Source organism: Protomyctophum bolini, assembly GCF_963924005.1.
Source record: "Protomyctophum bolini genome assembly, chromosome: 22".
Classification (NCBI taxonomy): Eukaryota; Metazoa; Chordata; class Actinopteri; order Myctophiformes; family Myctophidae; genus Protomyctophum; species Protomyctophum bolini.
The window spans coordinates 34,680,881-34,700,023 of NC_137883.1; the positions used below are offsets into that span (position 1 = coordinate 34,680,881).

General features: G+C 48.0%; 1 protein-coding gene across 2 annotated transcripts in view; it reads left to right on the top strand.

Moving 5' to 3' along the window:
• The window catches only part of myo18b (myosin XVIIIB), a 70,207-nt gene that overhangs the window by 27,581 nt on the left and 23,483 nt on the right, over window positions 1–19,143 (top strand). For both annotated transcript variants that reach the window (XM_080756259.1, XM_080756260.1), the window contains 17 exons: window positions 1,627–1,852; window positions 4,162–4,242; window positions 4,730–4,850; window positions 5,785–5,932; window positions 7,950–8,133; window positions 8,864–9,014; window positions 9,969–10,078; window positions 11,309–11,374; window positions 12,424–12,552; window positions 12,763–12,906; window positions 13,136–13,225; window positions 13,762–13,881; window positions 14,415–14,520; window positions 15,091–15,215; window positions 15,414–15,692; window positions 16,181–16,381; window positions 18,799–18,909. In XM_080756259.1, coding sequence (XP_080612385.1) covers window positions 1,627–1,852; window positions 4,162–4,242; window positions 4,730–4,850; window positions 5,785–5,932; window positions 7,950–8,133; window positions 8,864–9,014; window positions 9,969–10,078; window positions 11,309–11,374; window positions 12,424–12,552; window positions 12,763–12,906; window positions 13,136–13,225; window positions 13,762–13,881; window positions 14,415–14,520; window positions 15,091–15,215; window positions 15,414–15,692; window positions 16,181–16,381; window positions 18,799–18,909 — 2,392 coding nt within the window. The remainder of the gene's footprint in view (window positions 1–1,626; window positions 1,853–4,161; window positions 4,243–4,729; window positions 4,851–5,784; window positions 5,933–7,949; window positions 8,134–8,863; window positions 9,015–9,968; window positions 10,079–11,308; window positions 11,375–12,423; window positions 12,553–12,762; window positions 12,907–13,135; window positions 13,226–13,761; window positions 13,882–14,414; window positions 14,521–15,090; window positions 15,216–15,413; window positions 15,693–16,180; window positions 16,382–18,798; window positions 18,910–19,143) is intronic.

Here is a 19,143-nt window from a genome sequence, read left to right on the forward strand (position 1 = left end):
AAAATCTTATGACATTTAGTCGACTAAAACTAGACCAACACTAATACATTCCGGGTGACTAAAATGTGACTAAGACTAAGTGAAAACTATGACTAAAACTAAAATAGAAATTTGCTGCCAAAAACAACACTGCCTATCGCACGCCGGCGGCGTCTGACGTGCGCCGGCGCCTCGCCCGACGCTCCGATAGAAACTAGTCATATTTTCCAGGCGGTGCCGCGCCGCTGCGCACCCGGTGCACTTCTTCTACTACAGTGAATGGAGAAGTGACTGATGTATACAGGCCGTCTCAAACGTTACTCTACAGTGAATGGAGAAGTGACTGATGTATACAGGCTGTCTCAAACGTTACTCTACAGTGAATGGAGAAGTGACTGATGTATACAGGCTGTCTCAAACGTTACTCTACAGTGAATGGAGAAGTGACTGATGTATACAGGCCGTCTCAAACGTTACTCTACAGTGAATGGAGAAGTGACTGATGTATACAGGCTGTCTCAAACGTTACTCTACAGTGAATGGAGAAGTGACTGATGTATACAGGCTGTCTCAAACGTTACTCTACAGTGAATGGAGAAGTGACTGATGTATACAGGCTGTCTCAAACGTTACTCTACAGTGAATGGAGAAGTGACTGATGTATACAGGCCGTCTCAAACGTTACTCTACAGTGAATGGAGAAGTGACTGATGTATACAGGCTGTCTCAAACGTTACTCTACAGTGAATGGAGAAGTGACTGATGTATATAGGCCGTCTCAAACGTTACTCTACAGTGAATGGAGAAGTGACTGATGTATACAGGCTGTCTCAAACGTTACTCTACAGTGAATGGAGAAGTGACTGATGTATACAGGCTGTCTCAAACGTTACTCTACAGTGAATGGAGAAGTGACTGATGTATACAGGCCGTCTCAAACGTTACTCTACAGTGAATGGAGAAGTGACTGATGTATACAGGCTGTCTCAAACGTTACTCTACAGTGAATGGAGAAGTGACTGATGTATACAGGCTGTCTCAAACGTTACTCTACAGTGAATGGAGAAGTGACTGATGTATACAGGCTGTCTCAAACGTTACTCTACAGTGAATGGAGAAGTGACTGATGTATACAGGCCGTCTCAAACGTTACTCTACAGTGAATGGAGAAGTGACTGATGTATACAGGCCGTCTCAAACGTTACTCTACAGTGAATGGAGAAGTGACTGATGTATACAGGCCGTCTCAAACGTTACTCTACAGTGAATGGAGAAGTGACTGATGTATACAGGCCGTCTCAAACGTTACTCTACAGTGAATGGAAAAGTGACTGATGTATACAGGCTGTCTCAAACGTTACTCTACAGTGAATGGAGAAGTGACTGATGTATACAGGCCGTCTCAAACGTTACTCTTTTACCTGCATTTCACTAAACACTAACTTTATACAGATGCTCCAGAACATCGGGATGAACCCGTGTATAGTTTATGGCTGCTCCAACAGTGGTGGCACCATTCAACTTTGGAGAGAGAAACGGAATGTCAAATACAACCGCACCGCACCACGGTGTCTGAGACCAGAGAGGGGAAGCAGTGAAAGGTCCTGAATAATGTCTATATGTGACGCTTGTCCTCCCCAACACCAGGGCTCTGAGCTCCCAGCAGCTGATGACACTGGCCTCCGTCATGGTGGTGGACACGCCCGGCATGAGGAACCCCCGGCACAGCGGAGAGCAGGGGGGAGGAGAGGGGGGCGGGGCCGCCCCCCGCGCGGCGGGATGGGCGGAGCTATGTCACAACTACCTGCAGGAGAGACTGCTGGAACACTACCACACACACACCTTCACCAACACGCTGGAGAGATACGCACAGGTATACGTGCACGCACACACACACACACACCTTCACCAACACGCTGGAGAGATACGCACAGGTATACGTGCACGCACACACACACACACACACACACCTTCACCAACACGCTGGAGAGATACGCACAGGTATACGTGCACGCACACACACCCCTTCACCAACACGCTGGAGAGATACGCACAGGTATACGTGCACGCACACACACACAGTCACACATGTACTGCTGGAGCACTGCAAAATACATGAAACACTGTCACCAAATACTGTAATGCACTTAAATTACATGCAGTGGGATTGATTAGCCTAATTATATCTTCAGCCAGCTTCAAACAAAACATATCAAATTTAGTTCCATGTAGTTTCACTAGTATTCTTATATAAACATCACCAAATAGAGACTGACAGAAGACTACAAGAAAACAAACTTTAATAAAAGTAAAACCAACAGAAAATATGCTTACAGTCAAAAGAACTCTAGCATGTTCTCTCCTACCTCTGCTGTCTTGAAGAACTCTAGCATGTTCTCTGCTACCTCTGCTGTCTTAAAGAACTCTAGCATGTTCTCTCCTACCTCTGCTGTCTTGAAGAACTCTAGCATGTTCTCTCCTACCTCTGCTGTCTTGAAAACACTGAACACATACTGACAACTATGGCAAGCTAGAAGTATCAAAAAACATCACATTGTAACAATCGGCCTTTTCCACTGAAAGGATAATCATTGCTAAAGGAATAAATCAGCAGGATCGGCGGGTTAACTCTGTGGTATTTTATATAGAAGCCACGCAATGGTGTTGAGCAAACAGAATGGCAATCAATACACACACAGTTTACACAACAGAAAAGACAGAAATCGAACGCTACTCAAACCCCCTCCAAACCCAAATGAGTCCCAGCAACCTCTTAGGATGATAGGATCACAACATCATATATAAACAATAAACAACTTCAAATAAACAAAATATGGTCGCGCGACTCGCGCCGGTCCTCCTCTCCGTGTGCACGCGCACTATAGTCTCTTAAAGTTCTATAATCCACACAGCATGAAGAGTCCGCTCCCGACGGCGTAGCGAGCGTTAGGGGTACCCCTTATTATAATCCAGCAAGGACAATGTTTGGAATAGTCTCAGACTCACCAGAAGAGACGTCTGTCAGTCTCGGGTGCGGTTCCAAACGACCGTGATCCAACGACAGCAACGGCCCTTGCGTGTTGCTGTTTCCGCTGGCTCCACTAAGTCAAACGTCCTTTATCTCGGCTGCAGAATGCAGATACCACACGTTAACATTTTAGTGCAATGATTTAAACGGTGGGCCTATCTGGCGCCACGGAGCTCCATCTCTGTCCTGTTCACCCAGGTACCTGGATTTGTCTGCCTCTCCCTGTGTCACTTCCTCTATTAACCCCTGGACTACTAAACCCGGAATAAACGGAATTAATCGAAAAATATAAACATGCCATATCCGGAATAAACGGAATTTATTGACTGTTATTTATTGGGGCTTCAAATGAGAAAAAATGAGCATTTTTTCGCTAATATCGCTAATGTTAGATGTAATCTACCAAAAAACGGCCGAAATCTGCGTGATCGTGCGCCATCGCGCACAGCGCGCCGTCTCTATGTGCGTCGCTGTGAAAAATGTGATATTTTGCGATGTTTTGGGGTTGATTTGGGGTTAATATGACTTAGTAATGAAAAATATGGAATTATCCTAGCCACGCCGAGAGTCACGGCAGTGGCTTGGGTCAAACTACTACCGGATGTTGATGATCATTTGAACCGGAAGTGACTCCCCTAGATTCCTCTATTTTTGTCAAAATCAGCATAATGGTGCATTCTCGCCATCTGGTGGCAATTCTGGAGAAGACACTAGGATCGTCAGTCTCATCAAAACGATATATTCAAACCATCAGATCTTTCTATTAATGTTAAAATGATGAATTAAAAATAAGCCAATTTGTTAAAAAAATTGGGGCTGGCAGTACAAGGGTAATAAAGTTGGGTGACATTCAATCAGACCTGTTACCTCTCATGTGAGCTAGGAATGTTCATATGGACTTAAAAGTCCGTTCACAGTTTTCTACATGCCCCCATATCACATATATATATAAGGACCTGCATAGATCAAGCAGATAATACAATATCATTATGTGCAATTGTCACAACATGGTGCAAAACTAAACCTATATAGAAGTCCACCACTATGTGGCAATAATGCACACTAACAGTGGGCAGAACAGACAGGTACAGTACATATAAGTTACAGTACATGGGCCTAATAACTAATACAGTGTGTCCTGGTTGTTTTTTTAGGAGAAGGTTCACGTTCAGCTGGAGAGTCCAGAAAACAGTCCAGCTGAGGTGGTGTCTGCCATCGACCAACCTGCAATACAGGTAGGCCTACACACACACACGCACACGCACACGCACACGTACACACACACACACACACACACACACACACACACACACACACACACACACACACACACACACACACACACACACACACACACACACACACACACACACACACACACACACACACACACACACACACACACACACACACACACACACACACACACACACACACACACACACACACACACACACACACACGTTCGGACAGACAATTCAGTGAAAGTAGCAGTTGTGAGTACCGTATGTATGTTTTAGAAATGTATAGTTTCTAACTACACCTGTGTCATTGTGTGTGTGTGTGTGTGTGTGTGTGTGTGTGTGTGTGTGTGTGTGTGTGTGTGTGTGTGTGTGTGTGTGTGCGTGAGTGCGTGCCTGCGTGTCTGTGTGTGCGTATGCGTGTGTGTGTGTGTGTGTCCATGTGTGTCTATGCGTGTGTGTGCATGTGTGTGGCCCCCAGCTGCGTGCAGCAGACGGAGAGCCCAGGGGTCTGCTGTGGCTGCTGGACGAGGAGATGGGGACGCCCGGCTCCACAGAGAGCACCGTGCTGGAGAGAGTCTGCGGATACTACAGCAACGCTGGTGAGAAGACGCTGTGTGTGTATGTGTGTGTGTGTGTGTGAGTGTGTGTGTGTGTGTGTGTGTGTGTGTGTGTGTGTGTGTGACTTTTAACATGGCAATGTGGTTTGGCAATCTAAATGTAAAAGGAAGAAGCAAGCTGCAGCGAATAGTAAACCTAGCCTCAAAAATAATTGGGAAGAGACAGCAACAATTAGGCTGTGTATCTACAAGGAGGTACTTCGTAGAAAAGCTATCAAGATAGCAAACGACCTCCTCTCATCCACTCTGCAGGGAGTTCCAACTACTTCCCTCTGGTAGACGGTACAAAGTACCAAGAGCTAACCGTAACATGTTTTTAAATTCTTTCATACCAAATGCCATTAAGGCACTAAAATGATACCATGTCTCGCTAGATTTGTTTGTTTTCCAATGTATCTGCCACTGTGTTGTCCTGCACTTTTTTGCCATGAGAAAATAATTGTGTTAAGTGTTGTTGCTGTTGTTGTAACCGTTTGTTTTTTTACTGTTTGAGACCGAAGACGAATTTCCACACGTGGACAATAAATTAACTAACTAACTAACTAACTAACTTGATCAATAAGTCTGTCCTGATGAAGGTCTAAGCCGCCGAAACTTCGACCTAATAAAGAGCAACATTCGTGTTACGAGTCTTGGTGTCTGACAGTGTGCAGGTTCTTTGTCTTTCAAAGACACCATTTTCAAGATAATCTTCTGATGGCTGAAGAAGGTCTTTGACAATAAAGTTCGTACTGCAAGTGCAGACGATGTGCGGGTCTTTGTGCACTTCATGTGCATTTCTCTGAATACATGTGAGCCCTGCATGCCTACGCAGTATACGCACCCACCTCAGATCATACAGGTGTGTGCATAAGACTCAAGATAATGTTCATAACATCCATAAACATACGGTCCCCCTCCCCTCCCCCCCATGCAGTGCGTCAGTGCGAGCAGCCGCTGCAGTGCGAGGTCAACCACCTGATGGGTTCTGACCCGGTCCGCTACGACCTGACCGGCTGGTTCGCTCTGATCCAGAGCAACCCGTCCGCCCTGAACGCCATCTCTCTGCTGCAGAACTCCTCCATGTAAGACCCCCTACTCACACCCACAACTCCTCCATGTAAGACCCCCTACTCACACCCACAACTCCTCCATGTAAGACCGCCTACTCACACCCACAACTCCTCCATGTAAGACCCCCTACTCACACCCACAACTCCTCCATGTAAGACCCCCTACTCACATCCACAACTCCTCCATGTAAGTCCCACTATACTCACACCCACAACTCCTCCATGTAAGACCCCCTACTCACACCCACAACTCCTCCATGTAAGTCCCCCTACTCACACCCACAACTCCTCCATGTAAGACCCCCTACTCACACCCACAACTCCTCCATGTAAGACCCCCTACTCACACCCACAACTCCTCCATGTAAGACCCCCTACTCACACCCACAACTCCTCCATGTAAGACCCCCTACTCACACCCACAACTCCTCCATGTAAGTCCCCCTACTCACACCCACAACTCCTCCATGTAAGACCCCCTACTCACACCCACAACTCCTCCATGTAAGACCCCCTACTCACATCCACAACTCCTCCATGTAAGACCCCCTACTCACACCCACAACTCCTCCATGTAAGACCCCCTACTCACACCCACAACTCCTCCATGTAAGACCCCCTACTCACATCCACAACTCCTCCATGTAAGACCCCCTACTCACACCCACAACTCCTCCATGTAAGACCCCCTACTCACACCCACAACTCCTCCATGTAAGACCCCCTACTCACACCCACAACTCCTCCATGTAAGTCCCCCTATACTCACACCCACAACTCCTCCATGTAAGACCCCCTACTCACATCCACAACTCCTCCATGTAAGTCCCCCTATACTCACACCCACAACTCCTCCATGTAAGTCCCCCTACTCACACCCACAACTCCTCCATGTAAGTCCCCCTACTCACATCCACAACTCCTCCATGTAAGACCCCCTACTCACACCCACAACTCCTCCATGTAAGACCCCCTACTCACACCCACAACTCCTCCATGTAAGACCCCCTACTCACACCCACAACTCCTCCATGTAAGTCCCCCTACTCACACCCACAACTCCTCCATGTAAGACCCCCTACTCACACCCACAACTCCTCCATGTAAGACCCCCTACTCACACCCACAACTCCTCCATGTAAGACCCCCTACTCACACCCACAACTCCTCCATGTAAGTCCCCCTACTCACACCCACAACTCCTCCATGTAAGTCCCCCTACTCACACCCACAACTCCTCCATGTAAGACCCCCTACTCACATCCACAACTCCTCCATGTAAGACCCCCTACTCACACCCACAACTCCTCCATGTAAGTCCCCCTACTCACACCCACAACTCCTCCATGTAAGACCCCCTACTCACACCCACAACTCCTCCATGTAAGACCCCCTACTCACACCCACAACTCCTCCATGTAAGACCCCCTACTCACATCCACAACTCCTCCATGTAAGACCCCCTACTCACACCCACAACTCCTCCATGTAAGTCCCCCTACTCACACCCACAACTCCTCCATGTAAGACCCCCTACTCACACCCACAACTCCTCCATGTAAGACCCCCTACTCACACCCACAACTCCTCCATGTAAGACCCCCTACTCACACCCACAACTCCTCCATGTAAGACCCCCTACTCACACCCACAACTCCTCCATGTAAGACCCCCTACTCACACCCACAACTCCTCCATGTAAGACCCCCTACTCACACCCACAACTCCTCCATGTAAGACCCTCTACTCACACCCACAACTCCTCCATGTAAGACCCCCTACTCACACCCACAACTCCTCCATGTAAGTCCCCCTACTCACACCCACAACTCCTCCATGTAAGACCCCCTACTCACACCCACAACTCCTCCATGTAAGTCCCACTATACTCACACCCACAACTCGTTTAGAGACCAGGATTACTGCATGTTTTTTGTGAGGTTATACCTACCCTATAGGGGACACGGGGAGAACATACAAACTCCACACATGACCATGTATTTCTGACTCTCTCTCTCTCTCTCTCCAGAGGTGTGGTGAAGGCCCTGTTCTCCCCCAGGGCCTCGGTGCCCCCCCTGGTGCGCGGTCTGGGGGGGTTGGAGGGGAACAGCCAGCGCTGCCTGCAGAGGATCGGCACCATCAGGAAGACCTTCAGCGGCGGGATGGCGGCCATACGCAGACACTCGCACTGCGTGGCGGTCAAACTGCAGGCCGTAAGTAGTGACCTATACTATACCAGACACTCGCACTGCGTGGCGGTCAAACTGCAGGCCGTAAGTAGTGACCTATACTATACCAGACACTCGCACTGCGTAGCGGTCAAACTGCAGGCCGTAAGTAGTGACCTATACTATACCAGACACTCGCACTGCGTGGCGGTCAAACTGCAGGCCGTAAGTAGTGACCTATACTATACCAGACACTCGCACTGCGTGGCGGTCAAACTGCAGGCCGTAAGTAGTGACCTATACTATACCAGACACTCGCACTGCGTAGCGGTCAAACTGCAGGCCGTAAGGACCCCCCAAAAGTGACACTTATTAGTCCACTTATTACTCCAACATTTCTGGAGTAAGTCTTACTTAGGCCATTTAGGGGTTTGCCTATAAGTCACAAATGTGTTTAACTTAGGCAACATAAAAGGGCCTACTGTAGGTCACAGTCTTGACACATACTGTATGCCATTACTGTGGCGGAAACAGTGCAATCTTTTCAATAAAGATATTAGGCGATTTCACCAGAGGAGGTTCACCAGGTGGTGAACTGGCCAATGTTGTGAAGAGCTGAAAAATATCTTCTCACCGCATAGCAGTCAATGAGAATCCTGTACACGCTCTCACTGCATAGCAGTCAAACAGGCAGTACGCATCCTACTAAATACTAATGCGCCTCTCTCTCTCTCTCTCTCTCTCCCTCCCCTCCCCCTCCCCTCTCTCCCTCCAGGATGCCCTGTTGAACCTGATCCGCCGGGCCCGGCCGGTCTTCCTCCAGTGTGTGTTGGCCCGGACGGACAACGGACAGTTTGACATCCCCAGCCTCAGGGTGCAGCTGCACTCCACACAGATCCTGGCTGCCTTGCAGATCTACCGCACAGGTCGGTATGCTGTAGACTAGAGGCCTATACTGCACTGCACCAATGACCCCCAAGTAGTAGCAGAAAGAGATAAGAGAAAGTGTGACTCTGTGTAATAATTAATTGCATTTTTATAGCGCTTTTTATAAGTGCTCAAAGCCCTTCACAACGGTTCATTCATTCAGACATAACTGGGAGCTGAAGCAGCGTCCTCACTTCCCACATTCACACACCGGTGGTGGCGAGCTCACACCGACCGATAACCTATTGGAGGAAATGTATAGGGTTCAGTGTCTTGGCCAATAAGGACACTTCCACTATGTGGACAGGAGGAGGAGCCAGGGATCATTGGACGACCTGCTCTATACCTCATCATATTCCAGGCTACCCAGAACACATGCCCTGCAGTTCCTCTCTCTCTCTCCCTCACAGTGTCTCTCTCTCATCATATTCCAGGCTACCCAGAACACATGCCCTGCAGTTCCTCTCTCTCTCTCCCTCACAGTGTCTCTCTCTCATCATATTCCAGGCTACCCAGAACACATGCCCTTCAGTTCCTCTCTCTCTCTCTCCCTCACAGTGTCTCTCTCTCATCATATTCCAGGCTACCCAGAACACATGCCCTTCAGTTCCTCTCTCTCTCTCTCCCTCACAGTGTCTCTCTCTCATCACATTCCAGGCTACCCAGAACACATGCCCTTCAGTTCCTCTCTCTCTCTCTCCCTCACAGTGTCTCTCTCTCATCACATTCCAGGCTACCCAGAACACATGCCCTTCAGTTCCTCTCTCTCTCTCTCCCTCACAGTGTCTCTCTCTCATCATATTCCAGGCTACCCAGAACACATGCCCTTCAGTTCCTCTCTCTCTCTCTCCCTCACAGTGTCTCTCTCTCATCACATTCCAGGCTATCCAGAACACATGCCCTTCAGTTCCTCTCTCTCTCCCTCACAGTGTCTCTCTCTCATCATATTCCAGGCTATCCAGAACACATGCCCTTCAGTGACTTCCGCTGTCGCTTCCAGGCTCTGTCTCCTCCCATCATGAAACGCTACGGGTCCATGTTCGTCTCCCATGACGAGAGGAAGGTACTGTACATTACACCTGTACACCTAACGTCATACATGTTCGTCTCCCATGACGAGAGGAAGGTACTAGATACATTACACCTGTACACCTAACGTCATACATGTTCATCTCCCATGACGAGAGGAAGGTACTCTACATTACACCTGTACACCTAACGTCATACATGTTCATCTCCCATGACGAGAAGAAGGTACTCTACATTACACCTGTACACCTAACGTCATACATGTTCATCTCCCATGACGAGAGGAAGGTACTGTGTACATTACACCTGTACACCTAACGTCATACATGTTCGTCTCCCATGACGAGAGGAAGGTACTGTGTACATTACACCTGTACACCTAACGTCATACATGTTCATCTCCCATGACGAGAGGAAGGTACTGTGTACATTACACCTGTACACCTAACGTCATACATGTTCATCTCCCATGACGAGAAGAAGGTACCGTACATTACACCTGTACACCTAACGTCATACATGTTCATCTCCCATGACGAGAGGAAGGTACCGTACATTACACCTGTACACCTAACGTCATACATGTTCATCTCCCATGACGAGAGGAAGGTACTGTACATTACACCTGTACACCTAACGTCATACATGTTCGTCTCCCATGACGAGAGGAAGGTATACAGTACTCACCAGTGTTGATTTCGTCGACTAAAACTAAGACGAAACATTTTCACCGACTACCTTTTTTCACTGACGAAAACGAAATGAAAACTAAGCTATGATGACTAAAACTAAGACTACATGTACTGACAATTTCCTCAAAAGATAAAAAACTAGACTAAAATGTTAGGAAGGGACTATAGTGGACAAGAGATCCAGTATTTTAAGTCGTTTTACACTTGGTTGCATGCTGAAAATAGCAGATCTACAAGCTCACAACGTGTCGCGTTGTGAGCTTGTAAATCAGTCATTACGACGGCATCAAGGCCTGCCAGAATACTTTTTGTTCGACTAAATCAACTGTAGATTTAGTCGACTAAAATCTTATGACATTTAGTCGACTAAAAGTAGACTAACACTAAGTCATTCCAGGTGACCAAAATGTGACTAAAACTAAATGAAAACTATTCAATATGACTAAAACTAAAATCAAATTTTGCTGCCAAAACACACACTGGTAATACACACCTGAGTACAGCTTCATTCTCTTTGTTTTACAGACGTTTGAACCCATAAAGTTAACGCGTGTTATTTATTTCTCCCCCAGGCGGTGGAGGAGCTGCTGGTGGAACTGGATCTGGACAAGAAGAGCATAGTTCTGGGCGCCAGTAGGGTGAGAATTAACACCAATCATACTATTGTAGCTCAGTGGCCTTGTGGTTAGAGTGTCCGCCCTGAGACTGGGAGGTCGGGGGTTCGATCCCCGGCCGGGTCATACCAAAGACTGTATAAATGGGACCCAATGCCTCCCTGCTTGACACTCAGCATCAAGGGTTGGATTGGGGGTAAGTCCCTGCGACATACTAGCGTCATGTCCAGGGGGTGTACTTGTACATCAAGCTGCCTCACGCTACAGCAACAGGAGATAGGCTCCTGCCCTATGATGGCTCGGCAAGGCTATACTTACTAATACTATTGTACAACATGGACCCCCCCCACCCCATCTATCCTTGCAGGAATAATGCAATGAATCTACCTGAAAATATTGTATTTTTTGTGTACAGTTTGTGTGATGAATACATTCACGCAGAGAATCAATTTATCAATCGAGAATCATACAGGTAGGCCTACAAGAAGCAGCCAAATAAAATAAAAATAAAAATAAAATATACTTACGCCCGACACCCCTACTGGGGTATAGGCCGTGGACAAGGGTCCTCCAGAGTTCTGACACCCCTACTGGGGTATAGGCCGTGGACAAGGGTCCTCCAGAGTTCTGGGTCACTGCCATTGGTCTCTATCTGCGACCAGGTGCCTCCCAGCCTCTCGGTGTCTGCCTGGAGATCCCGCCGCCAGCTGTTTTTGGGCCGGCCTCTGCTTCTCTTTCCCTGAAGGAAACGATAAAGCAAAGCAAGGTTGATTTTTCTGAGCTCAACACATTATGTGCCCTTTTTAATCTTTCAAAATGGCGACCCAGGGTGTCCACAGACGTCCTGGGCACTACATGCGGTATAATTCATAGGCCGTCTGTGGACGTCTTGCAGGGCACAAGCATGCGTTAAAACAAGTAGGCAAACACGACGAGGCATCAATAGATTTGAAACTAGATATTTGCCGGAGAGTATTCAGCATTTTCTTTGTAACTATAGGTGTGATGATATACAGTTACAGTATAGTTCCAGAGCTGATGGTTTGACACACACTGCCTGCTCTATATTTCAGGTGTTCATGAAGCGCGGGGTGCTCCGCTCTCTGGAACAGCGCAGGGACCAGCTGGTCAGCGGCTGGCTGCTCCAGCTACAGGCTGCATGCATGGGACATCTGGGCAGACACGCGTACCGCAAGCTAAAGGTTAGCGTCTGTCTGTCTGTCTGTCTGTCTGTCTGTCTGTCTGTCTGTCTGTCTATCAAGACAACTTAGAGAAGTAGCCTATAGAGCGCCGCAGTCCCGCCCCTTTTCATGACGACGCCCAGGAAATAAAATGCCCACCATTTCCGTTTCCCTACACCTTTAAGAAAGAATTAGAATATTCCTTCCAACGCTGTTCTCCCACCCGTCCAGGTGCAGCAGATGGCAGTGAGCTGCGTGCAGAGGAACATGCGTGCGCTCAGAGCTGTGTGCAATTGGAGCTGGTGGAAACTGTTCTGTAAAGTGCGCCCTCTGCTGGACGTTAACATGGACAACCACTGGCTCAGAACCAAGGAGGTACGCTACGCAACGCTACGCAACGCTGCGCGCGCGCGCACACACACACACACACACACACACACACACACACACACACACACACACACACACACACACACACACACACACACACACACACACACACACACACACACACACACACGCGCACTCTCTATATACACTTTTGAATATTTTAAACTGTAAATATATATATATATATAAAATTGACCATATTGACCTCTCCCAGGATGAGATCACAGCTTTGAGACGACGCTTGGAGAAATCAGAGAAGGAGAGAAATGAGCTGAGACAGAATACAGACATCCTGGAAACCAAGGTGTGTGTTTATTATTATGGCTATAATTATATAATTATCTTTGAAGGGCGCTAGCCCCTCCTATGCCCAGCTTTGTGTGTGTGTGTGTGTGTGTGTGTGTGTGTGTGTGTGTGTGTGTGTGTGTGTGTGTGTGTGTGTGTGTGTACCCCATAGTGATAGTGATTTGATTGGTAATCTTTGTAGCTGGCAGTGTGAACGCAGCATACATACATACAGCTCACATGTTGGTGTCTCTTTGTAGCTGGCAGTGTGAACGCAGCATACATACATACAGCTCACATGTTGGTGTCTCTTTGTAGCTGGCAGTGTGAACGCAGCATACATACATACAGCTCACATGTTGGTGTCTCTTTGTAGCTGGCAGTGTGAACGCAGCATACATACATACAGCTCACATGTTGGTGTCTCTTTGTAGCTGGCAGTGTGAACGCAGCATACATACATACAGCTCACATGTTGGTGTCTCTTTGTAGCTGGCAGTGTGAACGCAGCATATACATATAGCTCACATGTTGGTGTGCTGGTGTGTCTGATAGGTCACAGCGGTGACCTCTGACCTGAGCGACGAGCGATTCCGAGGCGACGCGGTGGGTCAGGCGCTGGACGTGGAGAGAACCGAACGACTCAGACTGACCAGAGACAACAAAGACCTGCAGGTGCCTGTCTGTCTGTCTGTCTGTCTGTCTGTCTAGGGCAGTGGTTCCCAAAGTGGGGTCCGGCGACCCCCAGGGGTACCTAAGGGAGTTCCAGGGGGTCCCCAGCTAAATGATAGTTAGTTTGGAACCAAATTGAACTATTATGGGTCTGTAATTCAGAGAATGGACCCTAACGGGTCCATTTGGTTCCATTTGTACACTCTTAGAGTTAAACTAACATTGATTTTACAATATAAATGTGGGGTCTCAGAGATAGAAATGCCATTAAATGGGGGTCTGTAGACTAATGCATGTCAAACTGGGGGTCCTTGAAATTAAACGGGAACCACTGGTTTAGAGTACCAACAGGTGACAAAGCGGCGCTGTTGAACTTCACACTGTGCACAGGTGCATGATGGGAGTTTTTTGAATTTTTTTGCACCACTCACTTCAGACGGGTCTGATTTGTTTTTAACTTGAAACTGAGTATTTCTGGGAATTGATACTCTTATACATAAAGTAAAAGGTCTTCCACCACTATGTCTCTCTCCCAGACCCGTCTGGATCAGTGTAAGGTTACCATAGCAACCCTGGAGAAGCAGCTGGCTGAGGGGAAACAGAGTGTCCAGAACAAAGACCGACCGACTGGACCAGCCACAGGTAGTCACACACGCACACAACGCACGCACCCACCCACGCACACACGCGTGCACGCACGCACGCACTGCACGCACGCACTCACTGCACGCACGCACTCACTGCACGCACGCACGCACGCACGCACTCACTGCACGCACTGCACGCACTGCACGCACGCACTCACTGCACGCACGCACTCACTGCACGCACGCACGCCAGTGTTGATTTCATCGACTAAAACTACCGACTACCTTTTTCAACTGATGAAAACTAAATGGAAACTAAATAAAAACTAAGCTACTGTATGATGACTAAAATTACGACTAAATATACTGACAATTTCGTCAACAAATACAATGTTAGGAAGGGACTAGTGGACAAGAGATCCAGTATAAGTCATTTTACACTTGGTTGCATGCTGAAAATAGCCGATCTGCAAGCTCACAACGTGTCGCGCTGCGACGCATTCTCGTCAGTGAAAAAGGGTAGCCGACGAACATTTTTCGTCATTGTTTTAGTCGATGGAAACAGCACTGCTTGGTATGAAAAAGGTTGAAAACCCACTGCTCTAACTCGACGTTGCTTTTCCAGACAGCGAGCTGAACCTGCAGCTGGAGTGTTGTCAGACGGAGGTGGAGTTTCTGCGAAGGCGACTCAAACACACCGAGGAGAAACTGGAGTCTGAGAAACAGGCCAGACAACAGCTGGACGCCAAGGTATACACACAGATGGAACCCAAAGGGAAAATAGCAGATGCTGACGATATCTTAAAAATAGGGGATGGGCTGGCATTAACCATATAAACTGTGTGCCACCGTAACTCCTTTTCCACCGGTTGGTTTCCCATGGGAACCAGTTCAGTTCCAAAATAACAAAATTGGAACGTTCATTTATGCATGCGTGCGTGCGTATAGGTGGCGTCCCTCCAAACCCAGCTGGACCAGTCCAGGAGGAGCGTGACGGACCTGAAGCGACAGTGCCGCCGCGTGACCTCCGACCTCCAGGACGCCCGTGTGCTGACCGACAACCTGCAGGGACGCACGCACGAGCTGGAGCGCAAGCAGCGGAGGTTCGACAGCGAACTGACTCAGGCTCTGGAGGGGGCCGACAACGAGAGAGAGAACAAAGACAAAGCTGTCCAAGAGAACACCGCTCTGTGGACCGAGATATACACCCTGAGGAACACCCTGCAGGTACGTGTGTGTGTGTGTGTGTGTGTGTGTGTGTGTGTGTGTGTGTGTGTGTGTGTGTGTAACTGTGCTATACTGGATCCCTACTCCCTTCCTAACGTTTTAGTCTAGTATTTATCTGTTGATGAAATCAGTGTTAGCATTATGTTATGCTTTATAGCTCATAGCACGCCACCGAGTGGCGCGCTATGAGCTTGTAGGTCTGCTATTTTTGAAAAATCGAAGAGCGACTGACATAGAAGAAGACATTTTTTTAATCTGATCTCAGGTCAGAATGAAAACTGTCAGGATGTAGAAGACATTTTCTGAATCTGATCTCAGGTCAGAATGGGTTAGTCATAGTTTTAGTCATCATAGCTTAGTTTTCAGGTAGTTTCCATTTAGTTTTCGTCCGTGGAAAAAAGGCAGTCAACGAACATTTTTCGTCTTAGTTTTAGTCGACGAAAACAACCACTGCTCACTTCACACGGGTGTGATTTATTTCCGTATAGGAGAGCCAGGGGGAGGCGAGCCGTCTGTCCAATCAGAAGGAAGAACTGTGCGCTCAGATCCGTGACCTCAGCCTGCCGCTGGACTTGACCTCCGAGTCCCTGCCTGACCTCAAGAAGCAGCTCCGCCTCCTGGAGAGCACAGCCAATGAGAGAGCGGAGGAGATCACCAAGCAGACCGCCAAGATACAGCAGCAACAGCAGGTTAGCACGCATGCGCAGAAACGCACGCACGCACGCACGCACGCACGCACGCACGCACGCACGCACGCACACACGCACGCACGCACGCACAAACGTACGCACGCACGCACGCACGCACGCACGCACGCACGCACACACAAACGCACGCACGCACGCACACACCCCTAACCATTTTAACAATGTATTTATTATGGGAATTGCAGGACATAAATAGTTCAGCAAAGTTACATCCACAAAATCAAGGCATGTGTCTTCAGTCAGGATACAACGAGCATGTCATGTCACCCTGCAGCATTCCACACGGGCACATTGAGGAGTGTTAATAGATATTAAAAAAATAGATGCCTCAACGCATCGCGTTGTGAGCTTGTAGATCGGCTATTTTCAGCATGCAACCCAGTGTAAAATGACTTATACTGGATCTCTTGTCCACTAGTCCCTTAATTCAAAACATTTTTCGTGTCATTTTTATTTGTTGACGAAATTGACAATATATTTAGTCTTATAGTTTTAGTCATCATAGCTTAGGTTTTATTTAGTTTACATTTAGTTTTCATCAGTGGAAAAAGCATTTTTTGTTTTAGTCGACGAAATCAACACTGGCGCCAGGCAGCGTCGGCTGTCCTTCTGTATACTCCCCCCTGTGAGCAACACCTTGTTGTATGTCCTTCTGTATACTCCCTCCTGTGAGCAACACCTTGTTGTATGTCCTTCTGTATACTCCCTCCTGTGAGCAACACCTTGTTGTATGTCCTTCTGTATACTCCCTCCTGTGAGCAACACCTTGTTGTATGTCCTTCTGTATACTCCCTCCTGTGAGCAACACCTTGTTGTATGTCCTTCTGTATACTCCCTCCTGTGAGCAACACCTTGTTGTATGTCCTTCTGTATACTCCCCCCTGTGAGCAACACCTTGTTGTATGTCCTTCTGTATACTCCCTCCTGTGAGCAACACCTTGTTGTATGTCCTTCTGTATCCTCCCTCCTGTGAGCAACACCTTGTTGTATGTCCTTCTGTATACTCCCTCCTGTGAGCAACACCTTGTTGTCCTTCTGTATACTCCCTCCTGTGAGCAACACCTTGTTGTCCTTCTGTATACTCCCCCCTGTGAGCAACACCTTGTTGTATGTCCTTCTGTATACTCCCTCCTGTGAGCAACACCTTGTTGTATGTCCTTCTGTATCCTCCCCCCTGTGAGCAACACCTTGTTGTATGTCCTTCTGTATACTCCCCCCTGTGAGCAACACCTTGTTGTATGTCCTTCTGTATACTCCCCCCTGTGAGCAACACCTTGTTGTATGTCCTTCTGTATACTCCCTCCTGTGAGCAACACCTTGTTGTATGTCCTTCTGTATCCTCCCTCCTGTGAGCAACACCTTGTTGTATGTCCTTCTGTATACTCCCTCCTGTGAGCAACACCTTGTTGTATGTCCTTCTGTATACTCCCTCCTGTGAGCAACACCTTGTTGTATGTCCTTCTGTATACTCCCTCCTGTGAGCAACACCTTGTTGTATGTCCTTCTGTATACTCCCTCCTGTGAGCAACACCTTGTTGTATGTCCTTCTGTATACTCCCTCCTGTGAGCAACACCTTGTTGTCCTTCTGTATACTCCCTCCTGTGAGCAACACCTTGTTGTATGTCCTTCTGTATACTCCCTCCTGTGAGCAACACCTTGTTGTCCTTCTGTATACTCCCTCCTGTGAGCAACACCTTGTTGTCCTTCTGTATACTCCCCCCTGTGAGCAACACCTTGTTGTATGTCCTTCTGTATACTCCCTCCTGTGAGCAACACCTTGTTGTATGTCCTTCTGTATACTCCCTCCTGTGAGCAACACCTTGTTGTCCTTCTGTATACTCCCTCCTGTGAGCAACACCTTGTTGTATGTCCTTCTGTATACTCCCTCCTGTGAGCAACACCTTGTTGTATGTCCTTCTGTATACTCCCTCCTGTGAGCAACACCTTGTTGTATGTCCTTCTGTATACTCCCTCCTGTGAGCAACACCTTGTTGTATGTCCTTCTGTATACTCCCTCCTGTGAGCAACACCTTGTTGTATGGCGGCTTGCGATGGTGTTGAAGCACACGTACAGTCGTACAGTATACAGTCCACAGAGGCTGCAAATGCATCTTAAATCTGCTCCCACTACATTAACGCCAACAGCGGTATAGTTACACCGGAGCAGTTTAACGTCATGCCCATGCAGGACACACACAGCAAGGTTCCCGGTTCCGATCCCCGGGCCCTTCAAAGTGTCCTTGAGCAAGACACTGAACCCCCGACTGCTCCCAATGAGCATACATGGTTTCCTTTCCTCCATGTGTATGTGTGTGTGTGTGTGTGTGTGTGTGTGAATGGGATGAATGCAATGCACACTAGACTGTGACACTGTTTTGCATTGCATTTGTATTTGTAGGTTCACATGCGCTTTGAGCTGGAGCTGGAGAGGATGAAACAGATCCAACTGAAGGAGATGGAGGACAAAGAGGAGGAGCTGGAGGACGTCCACAAGTCTTCACAGAGACGAGTAGGTCACTGTAGTGTAGCACCACCCATACACCACCCATCTACACCACCCATCTACACCACCCATACACACCACCCATACACACCACCCATCTACACCACCCATCTACACCACCCATACACACCACCCATCTACACCACCCATACACACCACCCATCTACACCACCCATATACTGTCCACAGGTCTTCACAGAGACGAGTAGGTCACTGTAGCACCACCCATACACCACCCAT